Below are 15147 nucleotides of genomic sequence, written 5' to 3'. Positions count from 1 at the left end.
CCTGCTGAGTTCCTACAGCATTCTTGTGTGTGCGTTGCTTTGAATTTCCAGCATCTGCAGAATCTCTTGTGTTTAAGATGTTTATTTTTGAGATACAGCATGGCCTCCTCCAGCACTCGAGCCACGCTGTCCAGCAGTCCCCCGATTTGATTCTAGCCTAATCACGGGATAATTTACAATGACCGATTAACCCACCGACCGGTATGTCTTTGGCCTGTGGGAGGAAACCGTACCACCCGGAGGAAACCCACGCGGACACGGGGAGAACGTACAAACTCCTGACAGGCAGTGGTGGGAATGCTTGCTTGTGTTTCTGCATGAACACCTACATACATGGAATTGTTCAGTGAATTGTAGCATATTATGGTCTTATAGCTGATTCAGTATTGGTCTTGAAGCTTCTTAGTTTTTTGGTAGCAGGAGTCACGCCACTGAGCCTGGTTATTTCACTGGGTAATTGCTATCACTGGAATGTCGTTATCTTTGTAGTCGGACTATGAGACAATCACAACTTCTTTGCTCTTTGTTCTCCTAACACTCAATCAAGGGATATACCACTAAGGTTTATACCTAATCCTTTAATTCCAAAGAACCTCTGGATTGCAAATTTCCAGATCCAACAGCTGGGAACAGTCCTTTCCCTGATGGGGCAGCAGAGGGGGAATCGGCTGCTGTGTGGACTCAGAGTCAAACGCTGCTGACCAGCCACCAGCACTTACCCTGGCAGATTCTACCATTGGGCAGCAGTCGATAGCCAGGGGGACACAGGCACTGGTAGCTGCCCTGGGTGTTCCTGCAGTTATGTTGGCACAAGTTCCACATCTGACACTCATTGATATCTGGAATAGAAAGCAAACAGACAGATACAAGTCAGCCTCAGGTTGGCGCACTTGACCCCAGAATTCCTAAATGGCTTCTCTGTGACTTGTTTCCTTGTCTCCCCCCCCCCCCACTGTCTAACAATGGGATCAGGGATCAACTTTATCTGCCAAATACATTTACATGTATGAGGAAATTGCTGTGGTGTATTGGTGTGACATATGACTAAAAACATTCCACAGTTACTGAATAAGAACAAAAAAATATTTAAAATATAACCAAGTTGGGCCGGCTGGTGGCGCAATGACATCAGCGCCGGACTCTGGAACGGAGGTTCCCGGGTTCGAAACCAGTCGGGGCCGCTCCCGAGTACACTTTCCATCCGTGCTGGGGAGAGTGTCGAGATCGCAACTCGACCTCGTAAAACAGAGGGAAAATACTGTGAAAATGTCTGTGTGTGGAGTGGAGCGCCACACAGTCTCTCTCTCGTTCCGCACCTTGTAAAATCCATGAAAAAGACATCATCACGGACGCACCCGCACAGGCACACGTCGAAAAAAATGTAACCAAGTTAATGTACAGATATGGAATAAAATCTGCATAAATACATAAATATCAGTATCTATTTACAATGCAAACAGCATTTTAAAAAGTGTTTACAGTCAAGTGCAGTCACTGAGGCAATAGAAGCGGGTGGGGGTGCCTAACACGAATGGTTGATCAGATTAACGGCCTGGGGGAACAAAACTTTTAAGGTAGTGTGATTTTTTTGTCTTAATAGCCCTGCTGTGCTTTCCAGAAGGGAGCATTTTTGGAAAAGGTAGTTAGCTGGGTGGGTAGTCTCTGCATTGATTTTCTTTTCCCTGCCATTCATCCCTCCCCATTAATCTCCCTCCTGGCACATAACCCTGCAAGCGACAGAAATGCTACACCTGCCCGTTCACCTCCTCCCTCACCCCCATTCAGGGCCCCAAACAGTCCTTCCAGGTGAGGCGACACTTCACCCGTGAATCTGCTGGGGTCGCCGGTTGTGTCCAGCGCTCCTGACGCAGCCTCCTCTACACTGGTGAGACCTGACATAAACTGGGCGATCGCATTGATGAGCACCTCTGTTCCATCTGCCAAAAGTGGAATTTCCTGGTGGACAACCTTTTTAATTCCTGCCCCCATTCTTGTTCTGACATGTTAATCCACGGCCTCCTCTTCTGCCACGACGAGGCCACCCTCAGGGTGGAGCAGCATCACTTCATATTCCGTCTGGGTAGCTTCCAATCTGATGGCATGAACATCGATTTCTCCTGGTAATTTTCTTTTCCCTCCCCCTTCCCTCTTCTTCTATTCCCCACTCTGGCCTCTTAATTCCTCTCCTCATCTGCCTATCACCTCCCCCTTCCCTTTCTCCCATGGTCCTCTCTCCTCTACTTCATCTCCAGCCCTTACCTGGCTTCACCTATCACCTTTAGCTAGTCCTCCTTCTCCTCCCCCCTCCTTTTTATTCTGGCATCTTCCCCCTTCCTTTTCAGTCCTGAAGAGGGATCTCAGCTTGAAACGTTGACTGTTTATTCATTTCCACAGATGCTGCCTGACCCACTGAGTTCCTCCAGCATTTTCTGTGTGTTGCTCTGCATTTCCGGCATCTGCAGAAACGCTTGTGTTTGTTACTTTTTCTTGCTCGCTTCTTAGTTCTGGACACACACAAGTCCTGCAGTGATAACAGACTGCAGCCAATGACCTTTTCAGCTGATCTGACATGGGGTGTGTTCCTGCCAAGCCCGTGCTTCTGAAACCTATCAGCGGCTGGAAGTGTGTGTTGAAATGTTTCTCGACAAGGGACTGTGCTGAATGTGTTGGAGAGGGGGTGGGAGGTACAGATATCAGGGTTTCCTGTTAACAATCTGTTACCAGCCACCTCTGCACTCAGCTAGACCGGATCTTCCAGCACTGCCAGTCCGGTCTTATGTGCTTCGATGTACATATAACAAATAAAGCTAATCTTCAATGGACATGGGGAAAATATTTAGCTTCAACACCAAGTGCCATCTGGGCCAGTCATTCACACCAGTTATTAATATGTTTAAGTGCAGATCGTGAACTGGTTCACAACAAAAAGAATTCTTCGCGGGGATGAAGAGAAAAAGGCTGGCTGAACAGGAGGACGTCTGTAAAAATCCCACGTTCAAGTTTAACAAGGGAAATTCTGCAGATGCTGGAAATCCAAGCAACAGTTGAAGAGGAGAAACTTTGTGGATTTGATTGACAAATGGCTCCATCTAGTGGACACCAAACGTGTAGCTTTGCTGGTGGCTGCTGGGAAATTGTTCATCCTTTTCATCTTTACTGTCTTTTACTTCCTGATGGAGAGGTTCTCCTAGAAACGTTGCTAGACTCCCTTTCTTCAGGTGCCTACACACATGTGCACGACATTTAGATTTTTATTTTTAACCGAGGGATGTGGGCTTCACTGGTTGAGCCAGGGTTTAATTGCCCAAGCCGAGCTGCTTTTCGATGGTGGTAAACTGCCTTCCTGAGTTTGGGGTCCCGTTGTCGGCAAACTGCGACGGCAGTGTACATCTTATTTTACACATTAATCAGGCTCTGTTATTTATAGTTTTTAAAAAACACAAATTCTATTGTATTCCTTTATTTTTCTGTAAATGCCTGCAAGAAACTAAATCTCAAGGTAGCAAATACAGTACGGACTTCGATAAGATATTTACTTTGAACTCGAAACCTAGAGGTAACTCGACAAGGGTTTTTCAACAGCAGCTCCCGAATTTCCCAAATTATAAAATTAGAAGATAGGGCAGACGATCAGAATGTTTGTCCCTGGGACGAAATACTGGGGGACAAACATTTAAGGTGAGAGGAGCTAAGTTTAAAAGAGGTGCGCGGGGTATTTGCCTGGAACGAGCTGCCGGGGGTAGTGGCGGAAACAGATATGATGGCGGCGTTTAAGAGGCTGTTAGACATTAATATAAATCACATACAGGCAGAAGAAATTTGGTTTAATTGGGATTTGCGTTCAGTACAGATGTTGTGGGCTGAAGGACCTGTTCCTTTACTGTACCACTCTATAAGACAGTGTTAGTGAACCGGAACGCTGATTCCATATTCCATGTTCGGACCTATGACCTCTACCACAGAAGGACAAGTGAGGGAGCTTCAGGTGAGCAGCACCGCCTCCAAGTCACTTACAACCTGACCATCTGACCTGCCCTTACAGGTGTCTGTGTGGCAAGGGCCGGTAAGCTGGTCACCCAGGGATGGCGATAAAGAAAAGGGTTCGGCTTGAGGCTTACCCTTTGCGAACAATGACTGATTGGACGAGGATTTCTTGTTGACGGGAATACTCACCAGCACAGGCCCCATTTCGCTCTCTGTATCCAGAGGGACACAGCTTCCTGTTGTCGTGCATGGTGAACTCTCTCAGCCAGGTGTAGAAGGGGTTGACCTGGCTCTGGCCGGTCTGCTGGACGTGGCTGAACTGTCCAATGGAGACCAGCTGGGGCCTGAAGCCTGGAACTGTGCTATTGCCCAACTTCAGCCTTTCCAGTCCGACGCAAGACCTGCCGTCGGCCAGCAGTTGCTTCCCGCGAGGACACAGGCACTTGTAGCTCCCAGCCAGGTTTCGGCACTGGTAGCTGCAGGGCTTTGGCGCTTGCTGGCATTCGTCCACATCTATTGCAACAAAAGACACCGCATGTAATAAGATTAGAAGTAGGACTACCTCAAACGCCCACCATCTTCTCTGCTGACTCTGAACCTCGAACCCCGTGACCAATTCAGCAAACGGCTCTTACCCTCCTGTCAAGCCAACACTCCATTGGTAGATGGTGTGCTGGCACTTTCAGGGAAATCTTCTCAAAATTTGTGAAGCATAACCACAGGGGAGGATCTCAGAGAGTTTCGGAAGATCCATTCCCAAAGGTGCGTCCCACAACCCCTTCCAAACAGGAAAGTGGAAGCTTCTCTGACAATGCTAAACGATTACCGGCACTGACTTCAACAATCATGAAGTGCTGGAAATGGATCGTATAAAATCCCATCTTCTGGCTACATTGGACCCTCTGCAGTTTGCCTGCCGTCCAAACCTGTCCACTGATGATGCCATAGTCGCCTTCCAGTCTGACCCGTCCCACCTCGCATACACATGTCCATACGCCAGGCTGTTGGTCACCGACTTCAGCTTGGCACAATATGATCATCCCTCAAAGAGCGATGGGTAAACTGTCCCTGTTGGGACTCAACAGCCCCTCTCTGTAACTCGATCTTGGATTTCTTGATGGAAAGACCCCAGTCAGTCCGGGTTGGCAGCAACATCTCAAGTGCCATCACGCTGAGCACTGGTGCCCCCGAGGGCTGTGGGCTCAGCCTGAGAGGAGGTAGAGAGGCTTGTCGAACGGTGTGATATCAACAACCCAAGTCTGAACATGGACAAGACAAAAGAGATGATTGTGGACTTCAGGAAGGTGCAGGTTGACCACTCTCCATTGCCCATCAATGGCTCTGCCGCAGAGAGAGCGAAGAGCACAAAGTTCCTTGGTGCTCACATAACAACCGATCTAACCTGGACCCACACCACCTCCCCATTAGTCAGGAAGTTACAGCAGTGCCTGCACTTTCTGAGGAGACTGAGGCGCGCAAGACTCCCCACCCCCATTCTAACAGCTTTCCGCAGGAGCACCATCGAGAGGGTCCTGTCTGGCTGGATCATTGTGTGGTACGGAAGCTGCAAGGCATCGGACCGCAAGATGCTGCAGAGATTAGTAAAACTGCTGAGAGGACCATGAGGGTCTCCTCGCCCCTACTTGTGACAGTTATCAGAAGTGTCGTATATGAAGAGCCCGAAGTTTTATTGAGGATCCCCACTATCCATCCCACAATCTCTTTGACCCACTACTGTCAGGAAGGAGGTACCGGACCAGCAGGGCTCAGACTGTCAGACTGGCTTCTTCCCTCGGGTTGTGGGACGATTGAATACCCAGCCACCATTGAGGTCTGATCACTAGGACAGCGAGATGTTTACCGTTTATCTCTACGGTGCATTGCATGCATTTTAATTTATATTTTATTAACTTATTTATGTTAATATTGTGACTGATGTGCTGCGTGTGACAGATGTCGTGTGGGTGCACCCTGTCCCGGAGGAACACGGTTTTGTTTGGTTGTATGTATGTACAGTCAGATGACAATAGATGACCTGAACTTATGCATAACTGGGGAGATCGTTTCCCACCTCCTCCTCCCCGCTCACTTGCTCTCAGCTACTCACCCAGACATGGTCTTCCCACGCCCTGCGATCGGTAGCCCCGAGGGCAACTGCAGCGGTAACTGCCCACCGTGTTCTCACACTTCTGGTTGTAGCGGCACATGTGGGTCCCTCCTTTGCACTCGTCAACGTCTATGGAAAGGAATATCAGTGAGAGAACCCGGAAGGAAGGAGCCACGAACGAGGTGCTGGAAGAGCACAGAGCGTCAGGCAGCATCTGTGGAGGGAGATGGGTAGTCCTCGTACTAGGACTGATGGAGACAGAGCAGACGGCCAGTATAAAAGCAGAAGGGAAATAAAAGCGAGGATATAATCCTGAGGCTTTATAAGGCATTGGCATGACTGCACTTGGAGCACTGTGAGTAGTTTTGGACTCCTGATCTAAGAGAGCATGTGCTGGCACTGGAGAGGATCCAGAGGAGGTTCACGAGAATGATCCTGGGAATGAAAGGGTTAACACAAGAAGAAAGTTTGATGGTACAGTCATTACAGTTTAGAAGAATGAGGGGGGAGTGCATTAAAACCCATCGGATATTGAAAGAGCTAGATAGAGTGGATGTTTCCCCTACTGGCGGGGTCTCTGATCAGAGGCCACAGCCTCAGAATTGAAGGATGTCCCGTAGGAACAGCGGTGAGGCAGAATTTCTTCAACCACAGGGTGGGTGAATCTGTGGAATTCATTGCCACAGATGGCTGTGGAGGCCAAGTCATTGGCTATGTTTACAGTGAAAGTTGAAGGGCTCTTGATTAGTCAGGGCATCAAAGGTTACCTGGAGGAGGCCGGAGAATGGGATAGAGGGGGATAATAAATCAGCCAAGAACAAACTCGATCGGCCAAATTCTGCTCCTTTGTCTTATGGTCTTATGGGGAAGGGGTGGAGCACGAGCCTGCAAGTGATGTGTGGATCTGGGTGAGATGGCTGGGAGGAGGATGGAGGAGGGAAGAACGGGAATAGCAACAGAGGCCGGCAGGTGATAGGTGGAGGCAACAAAGGACTGGAATCTGATTGGATATGCAGTTGAAGTCTGGAGCCCAATATGGGAGGTGGGGTGGGCAGATTCCAGCAAATGCGGTCTCCTGCGCTTCCATTCCAATAATCAAAGGCCATATGGCCTTAGAGCATGAGAGCAGGAACACGATGGTGGAAGTATAGAGAGCCAAGCCCATCTTGTGCAGTTCTGGTGACCACACAGTAACAAGACTAACCGTGGGCAGGATGCAGAGATGAACAAGGCTGTTGTCAGCAATGGAGATGTCCGGCTGGGCTGAAGTTGTTTTTGTTGGAGCAGAAGAGGCTGAGAGGGATGTAGGAGAGACAAAGGCTCGGTGGACAGGAATGATCCACATTCCTCAGTGGCTGAAAGGTAAAAGGTGGGATTAGTTAGCCCAGGGTAGGTCTTACAGGTAGGGCTGTACTTTTCTATTACTCTATGAGTCTATCAGCTTGCACAATGTGCAGTAAATAGAACCACTGCCTTACAGTGCCAGAGACCTGCGTTCATCCCTGATTTCAGGTGCTGTCCATGTGGAGTTTGCATGTTCTCCCTGTGACTTGCATGCGTTCCCTTCTCTGTATCTCAGTGTATCTCATAACAAACCAATTATGCCCTACACTCCAAAGATGTACACATTAAGCTCATCAAACACTGTAAACTAGACCTATTATCGTTGTTGCTGTTCCTGTTCATGCATCGGGCGGCATTTTTGACATTCCTGTAGCATTTGACTTTTCTTTTCTGAAGCTGAGTTGCTAGCTCGACGCTCAACCCAACATGGATGGGAAGCGTGCAAGGATCCGGCCGGATTCGAACCCAGGATCATTCGCTTCAAAGTCCCGTGCTGATGCCACTACACCACTGCTCGGCTACGGACCTATTATCTGGGGGAGTTGATGGGAGAGACAACTGGGGAAATTAATGTGGAAAATAGGATTGCCCTGTGAGCTGGCATAAACTTGATGGGCCGAATATTCCCACTCCCTGTTGCATAGGCTTGACAAACTGAAACAAGCACAGTCCTGAGGAGACACCCGATTGCTCAGAGGGAGAGAGAGTTTAAAAGAAGTGAATGGGAGAATTTGACGCATTTTGTGTGCCACAGTCTCCAGGAGACATTGGATTGTGCAAAATTAGGCATTTGGTAAGGTCCAATAAAAAGAAGTTAGGTTTAAGCAGAGCGGCTATTGTGTGAGTGGACCAGTGTTAGAGTGGGGAGTTGAGGCTTTGGCAAGGAGGAGTGTAGGCCATAGGTAGATCTTTTTCATTAGTTATTCTTTCTTTATTGTTTAATGCACATTTAGAGCAGTGGGAATGCCAGAAAGGATAGTGGAATGCTTCTCCAGCGGGATGTGGGAAGGCAGGGAGACCTTCTGCGTCCCTGGTGACTACACCTGTAAGAAGTGCATCCAGCTGCAGTTTTTAACAGACCGTGTTAAGGAGCTGGAGCTGGAACTGGCTGAACTGCAGATCATTCGGGAATCTGAGGGGGTTGATAGACAGGGAGGTAGTCACACCCAAAGTGCAGGACACAGGTAACTGGGTGACCATCAGGAGGGGGAAATAGGCTTTAGGCAGCCAGTGCAGAGTACCCCTGTGGCCATTCTCCTCAATAACGGTTATACTGCTTAGACACTTTAGATACTGCTGGGGGGACTGACTTAGCAGAGAAAGGAGGTCAGGTCAGCCATGATCTTATTGAATGGCGGAGCAGCTCAACAGGCCAGATGGCCAACTGCTCCTATTTCTTATGTTCTTAGCTCAGAAGGGAAGTGGGGGGCGGAAAGAAGAGGCAACTAGCAGTGATAGAGGATTCATTGGTTAGGCAAACAGAAAGAATGAAATTCCCGGATGGTTTGTTGCCTCCCACGTGCCAGGGTCAGGGCCATCCCTGATCGAGTCCGCAGGATTCTGAAGTGGGATGCTGATCAGCAGAGGCTTTGGTTCACGTTGGTACCAATACTATGGGTAGAAGGAGTGACGAGGTCCTGCAAAGTGATTTCAGTGAGTTAGGTGCTAAGTTAAGGGACAGGACCTCCAGGTTTGTGATCTCAGGATTGCTACCCGTGCTACGCGCTGGTGAGACCAGAAATAGAAAATCATACAATTTAACGTGTGGCTAAGAAGTTGGTGCAGGAAGGAGGGCTTCAGGTTTTTGGATCATTGGGCTCTCTTCCAGGGAAGGTGGGACCTGTACAGAAGGGATAGTTTGCACCTGAACTGGAGAGGGACTAATATCCTAGAGGGAAGGTTAGCTAGACTGCATGGGTGTTTTAAAGTAGAATTGCAAGGGGCTGGGAACGAGAGTGGCAGAACAGATAGTGGAGAGGTTGTGGAGAAAGATGTTTACCCGACATACAAAGTCAGGAATCAAAAGGTTGAGCAAGGTGGGACGAATGTTCTGAGCTGTGTATATTTCAATGCAAGGAGAATTGTAGGAAAGGCAGATGAGCTTAGGGCATGGATCAGCATGTGGAATTATGACATTGTAGCCATTAATGAGACTTGGATGCAGGAGGGGCAGGACTGGCAGCTCAATGTTCCAGGGTTCCGATATTTTTGGACATGATGGAGCAGGAGGAACTAATAGGGGAGGGGTGGCATTACTAGACAGGGAAAATGTCATGAACCGACTGGAGAACTTGTCCAGTGAAGCTTTATGGGTAGAACTAAGGAATAAGAAAGGTACGGACACATTAATGGAATTATATTATAGACCACTCAGCGGTCTGGAGGATTTAGAGGAGCAAATTTGTCGAGAGATTGCAGATTGTTGCAAGAAACACAAGGTTGTGACAGTAATGTAGGTGGTTTTAACTTTCCACCTATTGGCTTGGACTTCCATACTGTAAAAGGCTGGATGGGAAACAGTTGGTCAAATGCGTTCAGGAAAGTTTCCTCAATAAGTACACAGAAATCCCAACTAGAAAGAGTGCAAAAGTAATTTTCTTATTAGGGAATGAGAGAGAGCGGGTGACAGAAGTTTGCGTAGGGGAGCACTTTGCTTCTAGTGATAATAATGCCATTAGTTTCAAGGTAATTATGGAAAAGGAGAGATCTAGTCCTCGGGTTGAGATTCTAAATTGAAGGAAGGCCAATTTTGATAATATTAGAAAGGATATGGCCAGTGTGGATTGGGACAGGTTGTTTCCCGGCAAAGGTGTGCCTGGTAAGTGGGAGGCCTTCAAAAGTGAAAGTTTCGGAGTACAGGATTTGTGTGTTCCTGTCAGAATAAAAGGGAAGGATAACAGGTTTAGGGAATCTTGGTTTTCAAGAGATATTGAGGCCCTGGTTAAGAAAAAGGAGTCTTATAGCAGGTATAGTCAGGCAGGAACAAATGAGGTACTTGAGGAGTATAAGAAATGCAAGAGAACACTTAAGAAGGAAATCAGGAAGGCTAAAAGAAGATGTGAGTTTGCTCTAGCAGACAAGGAGAAGAAGAATCCTATGGGTTCTACTGATGTATTAAGAGCAAAAGAATAGAAAGGAATAAATGGATGCTCTGGAAGATCAGAATGGAGCTGAAAGAGATGAGGATTGTAAATGGATTTTTTGCATCTGTATTTACTTGGGAGTCGGACACAGAGTCTATAGATGTGGGGGAATGCAGCATCAAGGTCATGGACCCCATGTAGATTACAGAGGAGGAGGTCTTGCTGTTTTGAGGCAGATTAGGGTGGACCAATCTCCAGGGCCTGACAATGTCCTCCCTTGGACCCTGTGGGAGGCCAGTGCAGAAACTGCAGGAGTCCTAGCAGAGATATTTAAAGAATCCTTAGCTGCTGGAGGATTGGAGGTTAGTTGTGGTTCCATTGTTTAAGAAAGGTTCTAAAAATAGGCCAGGAAATTATAGGCTGGTATTCTAAGAGACCAGATATATAATTATTTGGATAGACAGGGACTGATTAGAATTAGTCAACATGGCTTTGTATGTGCTTAGTCATGTCTAACTAATCTTACTGAATTTTTCGAGGAAGTTACCAGGAAAGTTGATGAATACAACTCAGTGGATGTTGTCTACATGGACTTCAGCAAGGCCTTTGACAAGGTCCCGCATGGGATGCTGGTCAATAAGGTTCAGTTGCTTGCCGTTCAAGATGAGGTAGTACATTAGATTAGACACTGGCTTCAAGGAAGAAGCCAGACAGTGGTAGTAGATCGTTGCCTCTCTGATTAGTGGCCTGTGGCTAGTGGTGTGTCACAGGGATTGGTGTTGGGCCCATTGTTGTTTGTGATCTAGATCAATGATCTGGACAATAACGTGGTTGACCAGATCAGCAAATCTGTGGATGACATTAAGATTGAGGATGTAGTGGACAGCGTGGAAGGCTATCAAAGCTTGAAAGGAACTGGACCAGCTGGTGAAATGGGCTGAGAAATGGCAGGTGGAATTTAATGTGTGAGGTTTTTCACTTTGGGAGGACCAACCAGGGTACAGCAGGTCTTACAGGGTGAGTGGTAGGGCACTGAACAGTGCCATAGAACAGAGGGATCTGGGAACATTGATGCATAATTCCTTGAAAGTGGCATCACAGCTAAATAGGATCATAAAGAAAGTTCTGACACATTGGCCTTCATAATCGATGATGGTGGGATGTTATGTTGAAATTGTACAAAATGTTGGTGGGGCCTAATTTGGAGTATTGTGTGCAGTTCCGATCACCTACCTACAGGAAAGATGGAAATAAGATTGAAAGAGTGTAGAGAAGATTTACAAGGATGTTCCTGGGACTCAAGGAACTACGTTACAGGGAAACATTGGATAAGTTAGGAATTTATTCCCTAGAAGGTAAAAGATTGAGGGGAAATTTGATAGACATATACTGTACAAAATTATGAGGAGTATAGTTGGGATAAATGCAAGCAGTCTGAGTAAAACTAGAACTAGAGGTCATGGGTCAAGGATGAAAGATGAAATGTTTAAGGGGAACATGAGGAGGAACTTTTTCATCCATGGTGGTGAGATTATGGAACAAGCTGCCAGCAAAAGTGGGTCATTTTCAACATTTAAGAGAGATTTGGATAGGTGCATGGATGGGAGGGATATGGAGACCGATAGTACAAGTGCAGGTCGATGGGACTAGACATGCAGGACCAAACTGGAGGAACACAGAAGTGTGGAGTTGAAGGGGAGATGGAGACCTCGGGGGACGCTGAACTTCGAAATCGTGAGACGTTGTCGGATGGAGAGTGAGGACAGGCCGGTGAGCAAACAGGAGGACTGAGACTGTGTATGTTGTGTATGGACAGCAGCCCTGAATAACCGCAGATTATAGAGAGCAGCAGTGTGACCACTCCCTCAAGGCAGCAACACCTCATTGCGGGCCCAAGTACGATAGGGTGGGCTCTAGGCCTCACAGTCTACCTCGCTGTGATCTTGTGCTTCATTGTTGACCTGCACTGCATGCTCTCCATAGCTGTTACACTTCCTTCTGCGTTGTTATTGTTTTACCTTGTTCTGCCTCTGTGCACTGTGTAATGAATTGATCTGTGGGAGCAGTATGCAAGACAAGATTTTCACTGTATTTCAGTATATAAACCAGTAGCAAAAAGATTCAGGACAAAAAGAAATGAAGCCAAAACACAGCTGAGTGGTTGGACCAGGGAAGTGCCTTGTACTGACGGCTGGAGAGCTGAGGCGTGGTACTTACCTCCACAGGTTCCACTGGGTAGCCGGATGGTGCCGCGAGGACAGCTCTCGGTGCAGTGGTACCCTCCCTCAGTGTTTTGGCAATCCTGGTCTGGGTGGCAGACATTCATGTTGCATTCATTGATATCTGGGATTGGAAAGACCAGGGTGGTTCAGGCTCGTCTTTGATCCAACACCCCAGTTTCTGCTTTTAAATTCTTTCGTGCGTCTGTGTAGGATTATATAGCTAATACCGCACAGAAATGGGCTATTCGGCCCAACTGGTCCATGCTGGTCTTTATGACTCGCTCGACCATCCTGGTGGAAAAGTGTATCTCAGTATCCTCAACTCGAGACCCCATTAAGTATCATGGCTTCGGGTCAAATATGCATCACATTGAGAGAGCTTTTGATCTGGTGTTGCACAAAGAGCCAAGGTAACACCCAAGTCAGTAGGAATCAAGGGGAAATACTCCAGTGGTCAGGGTCATATCACACACAAAGGACAATGGTCATGATAGCTGGGAATCAATAGCCCAGTCACAGGAGCTATTCTACTGTAGCGATAGTTCCTGCCACTGTCTATAAGGCGCTTGTACATTCTCCTTGTGACTTCATCAGTTCTGTCTGGGTGCTCTGGTTTCCCACATTTTAAAGACATATGGGTTAGTAGGTTAATTGGTCACAGGGCCAGTGAGGACTTGTTGCACAGGAAGGGCCTGTTCCTGGGCTGTATCTCTAAATTAAATCAATTAATGGATGTTGGAGGAAAAGGATCAGACGGATATACTGAGGGGAGGAAGCTTGCGAGGAGCATCAACTCTGGCACTGACCATGGGTTCCCTGTTGTCCAGTCCATGTGGATCTGTGCATCCCAGAATAAATGCCTGTGAGTTTCTATTTTTATTGGGAGCTTTATTAAGGACAGATCAAAACAGAATTGAAGACAGACTTTGGCAAATGGAGCAGATACTCACCGACACAACGCTGCCCCAAGAGCTGGTAACCAGCCTCACACGCACACCAGTAGGTACCAATGGCATTGAGGCACCGCTGATGACAAGGAGGGCTGCCCGACTCCTTGCATTCATCAACATCTAGAAGCAAAAATGCAGAGAGAAATTGACGTTAAAAATCTCTGCTCATCCAGTGCTGTCCTATGTCAGTGACTTCCAGGTATGGGAAATACCCATCGACAAGGCCTCCACCATCCAGGCCATGCTCTCTTCTTGCTGCTACCATCAGGAAGGAGGTACAGGTGATTTGGAATCCCACACCACCAGGTTCAGGAGCAGTTATTACCCTTCAATCGTCAGGCTCCTGAACCAGCGAGGATAACTTCACTCACCTCAACACTGAACTGATCACTGATCACAACCTATGGATTCACCTTCAATGACTCTACACCTCTTCGTCGCACATTTATTTAATTATTTATTTACTTTTTGTATTTACACAATTTGTCTTCTTTTGCACATTGGTGGCTTGTCAGCCTTTGTGTGTAGTTTTCCATTGACTCTATTGCATTTCTTTTTTTCTGCTGTGAATGCCTGAAAGAAATTGATTCTCAGGGTAGTATTTGGTGACATATATGTACTTTGATAATAAATTTACATTGAACTTTGAAGTTTAGAGTGAGGTCCAGTTTGATTTTGGCCTGTACAGTGACGAGACATCATGCAAGAAGACAAGAAGGAAGATCAGGCAAATATCCTTCCTGACCTGTGAGTAATCGAGTAGATGTGGTCCTCAGGCAAGCTGGATCAGGGCCAGGGTTGGGTCTGAACTTACTCCTCGGTTGGAAAACCTGCTGCTACACACTCCTTCAGCTTAACATTTCAAAAATAAGAACCAAAATAGTGAACTGCACTCTGTGGCCACTTCATTAGATTTAGGAGGTACCTAATAAAGTGGCCACTGAGTGTATGATTGTGGTCTTCTGCCACTGTAACCCACTCGCTTTAAGGTTTGATTATGTGTGTTCAGAGATGCTCTTCTGCACACCACTGCTGTAATTTGAAAAATGTTGTTAATTGAGTTACTGTCACCTTCCTGTCAGATAGAGCCAGTCTGGTCGTTCTCCTCCGACCTCTCTCATTATCACGGCATTTTTGCTCGCTGGGTGTTTTTTTCATTTTTTGCATCAATCTCTGTAAACTCTAGAGATTGCTGTCTGTAAAAATCCCAGGAGATTAACAGTTTCTGAGACACTCAAACCACCCTATCTGGCACCAGCAATCATTCCACGATCAAAGTCACTTAGATCACATTTCTTCCCCATTCTGATGTTTGCTTGGAACAACAACTGAACCTCATGACCATGTCTGCATGCTTTTATGAACTGATTGTTGCCACATGATTGGCTGATTAGATATTTGCATTAACGAGGTGAAGGTAATAAGATTGCCCTTGAGTACAATGATTACTCCATGCA

At 47.0% G+C, this 15147-nt stretch overlaps 1 protein-coding gene across 1 annotated transcript in view; it reads right to left on the bottom strand.

Annotated features, from left to right (window-relative positions):
* Positions 1-15147, bottom strand: part of LOC134360080 (hemicentin-1-like) — a 425813-nt gene that overhangs the window by 22573 nt on the left and 388093 nt on the right. Inside the window, exons 97-101 of the mRNA XM_063074161.1 lie at positions 13691-13810; positions 12736-12861; positions 6092-6220; positions 4174-4497; positions 720-839 (exon numbers count right to left, since the gene is read on the bottom strand). Of these exons, the coding sequence (XP_062930231.1) occupies positions 720-839; positions 4174-4497; positions 6092-6220; positions 12736-12861; positions 13691-13810 (819 nt within the window). The remainder of the gene's footprint in view (positions 1-719; positions 840-4173; positions 4498-6091; positions 6221-12735; positions 12862-13690; positions 13811-15147) is intronic.

The sequence above is a fragment of the Mobula hypostoma genome, chromosome 21 (assembly GCF_963921235.1).
Source record: "Mobula hypostoma chromosome 21, sMobHyp1.1, whole genome shotgun sequence".
Classification (NCBI taxonomy): domain Eukaryota; kingdom Metazoa; phylum Chordata; class Chondrichthyes; order Myliobatiformes; family Myliobatidae; genus Mobula; species Mobula hypostoma.
Note: the sequence above shows the minus strand (reverse complement) of the source record. Positions and strands in the feature narration are given on the sequence as shown.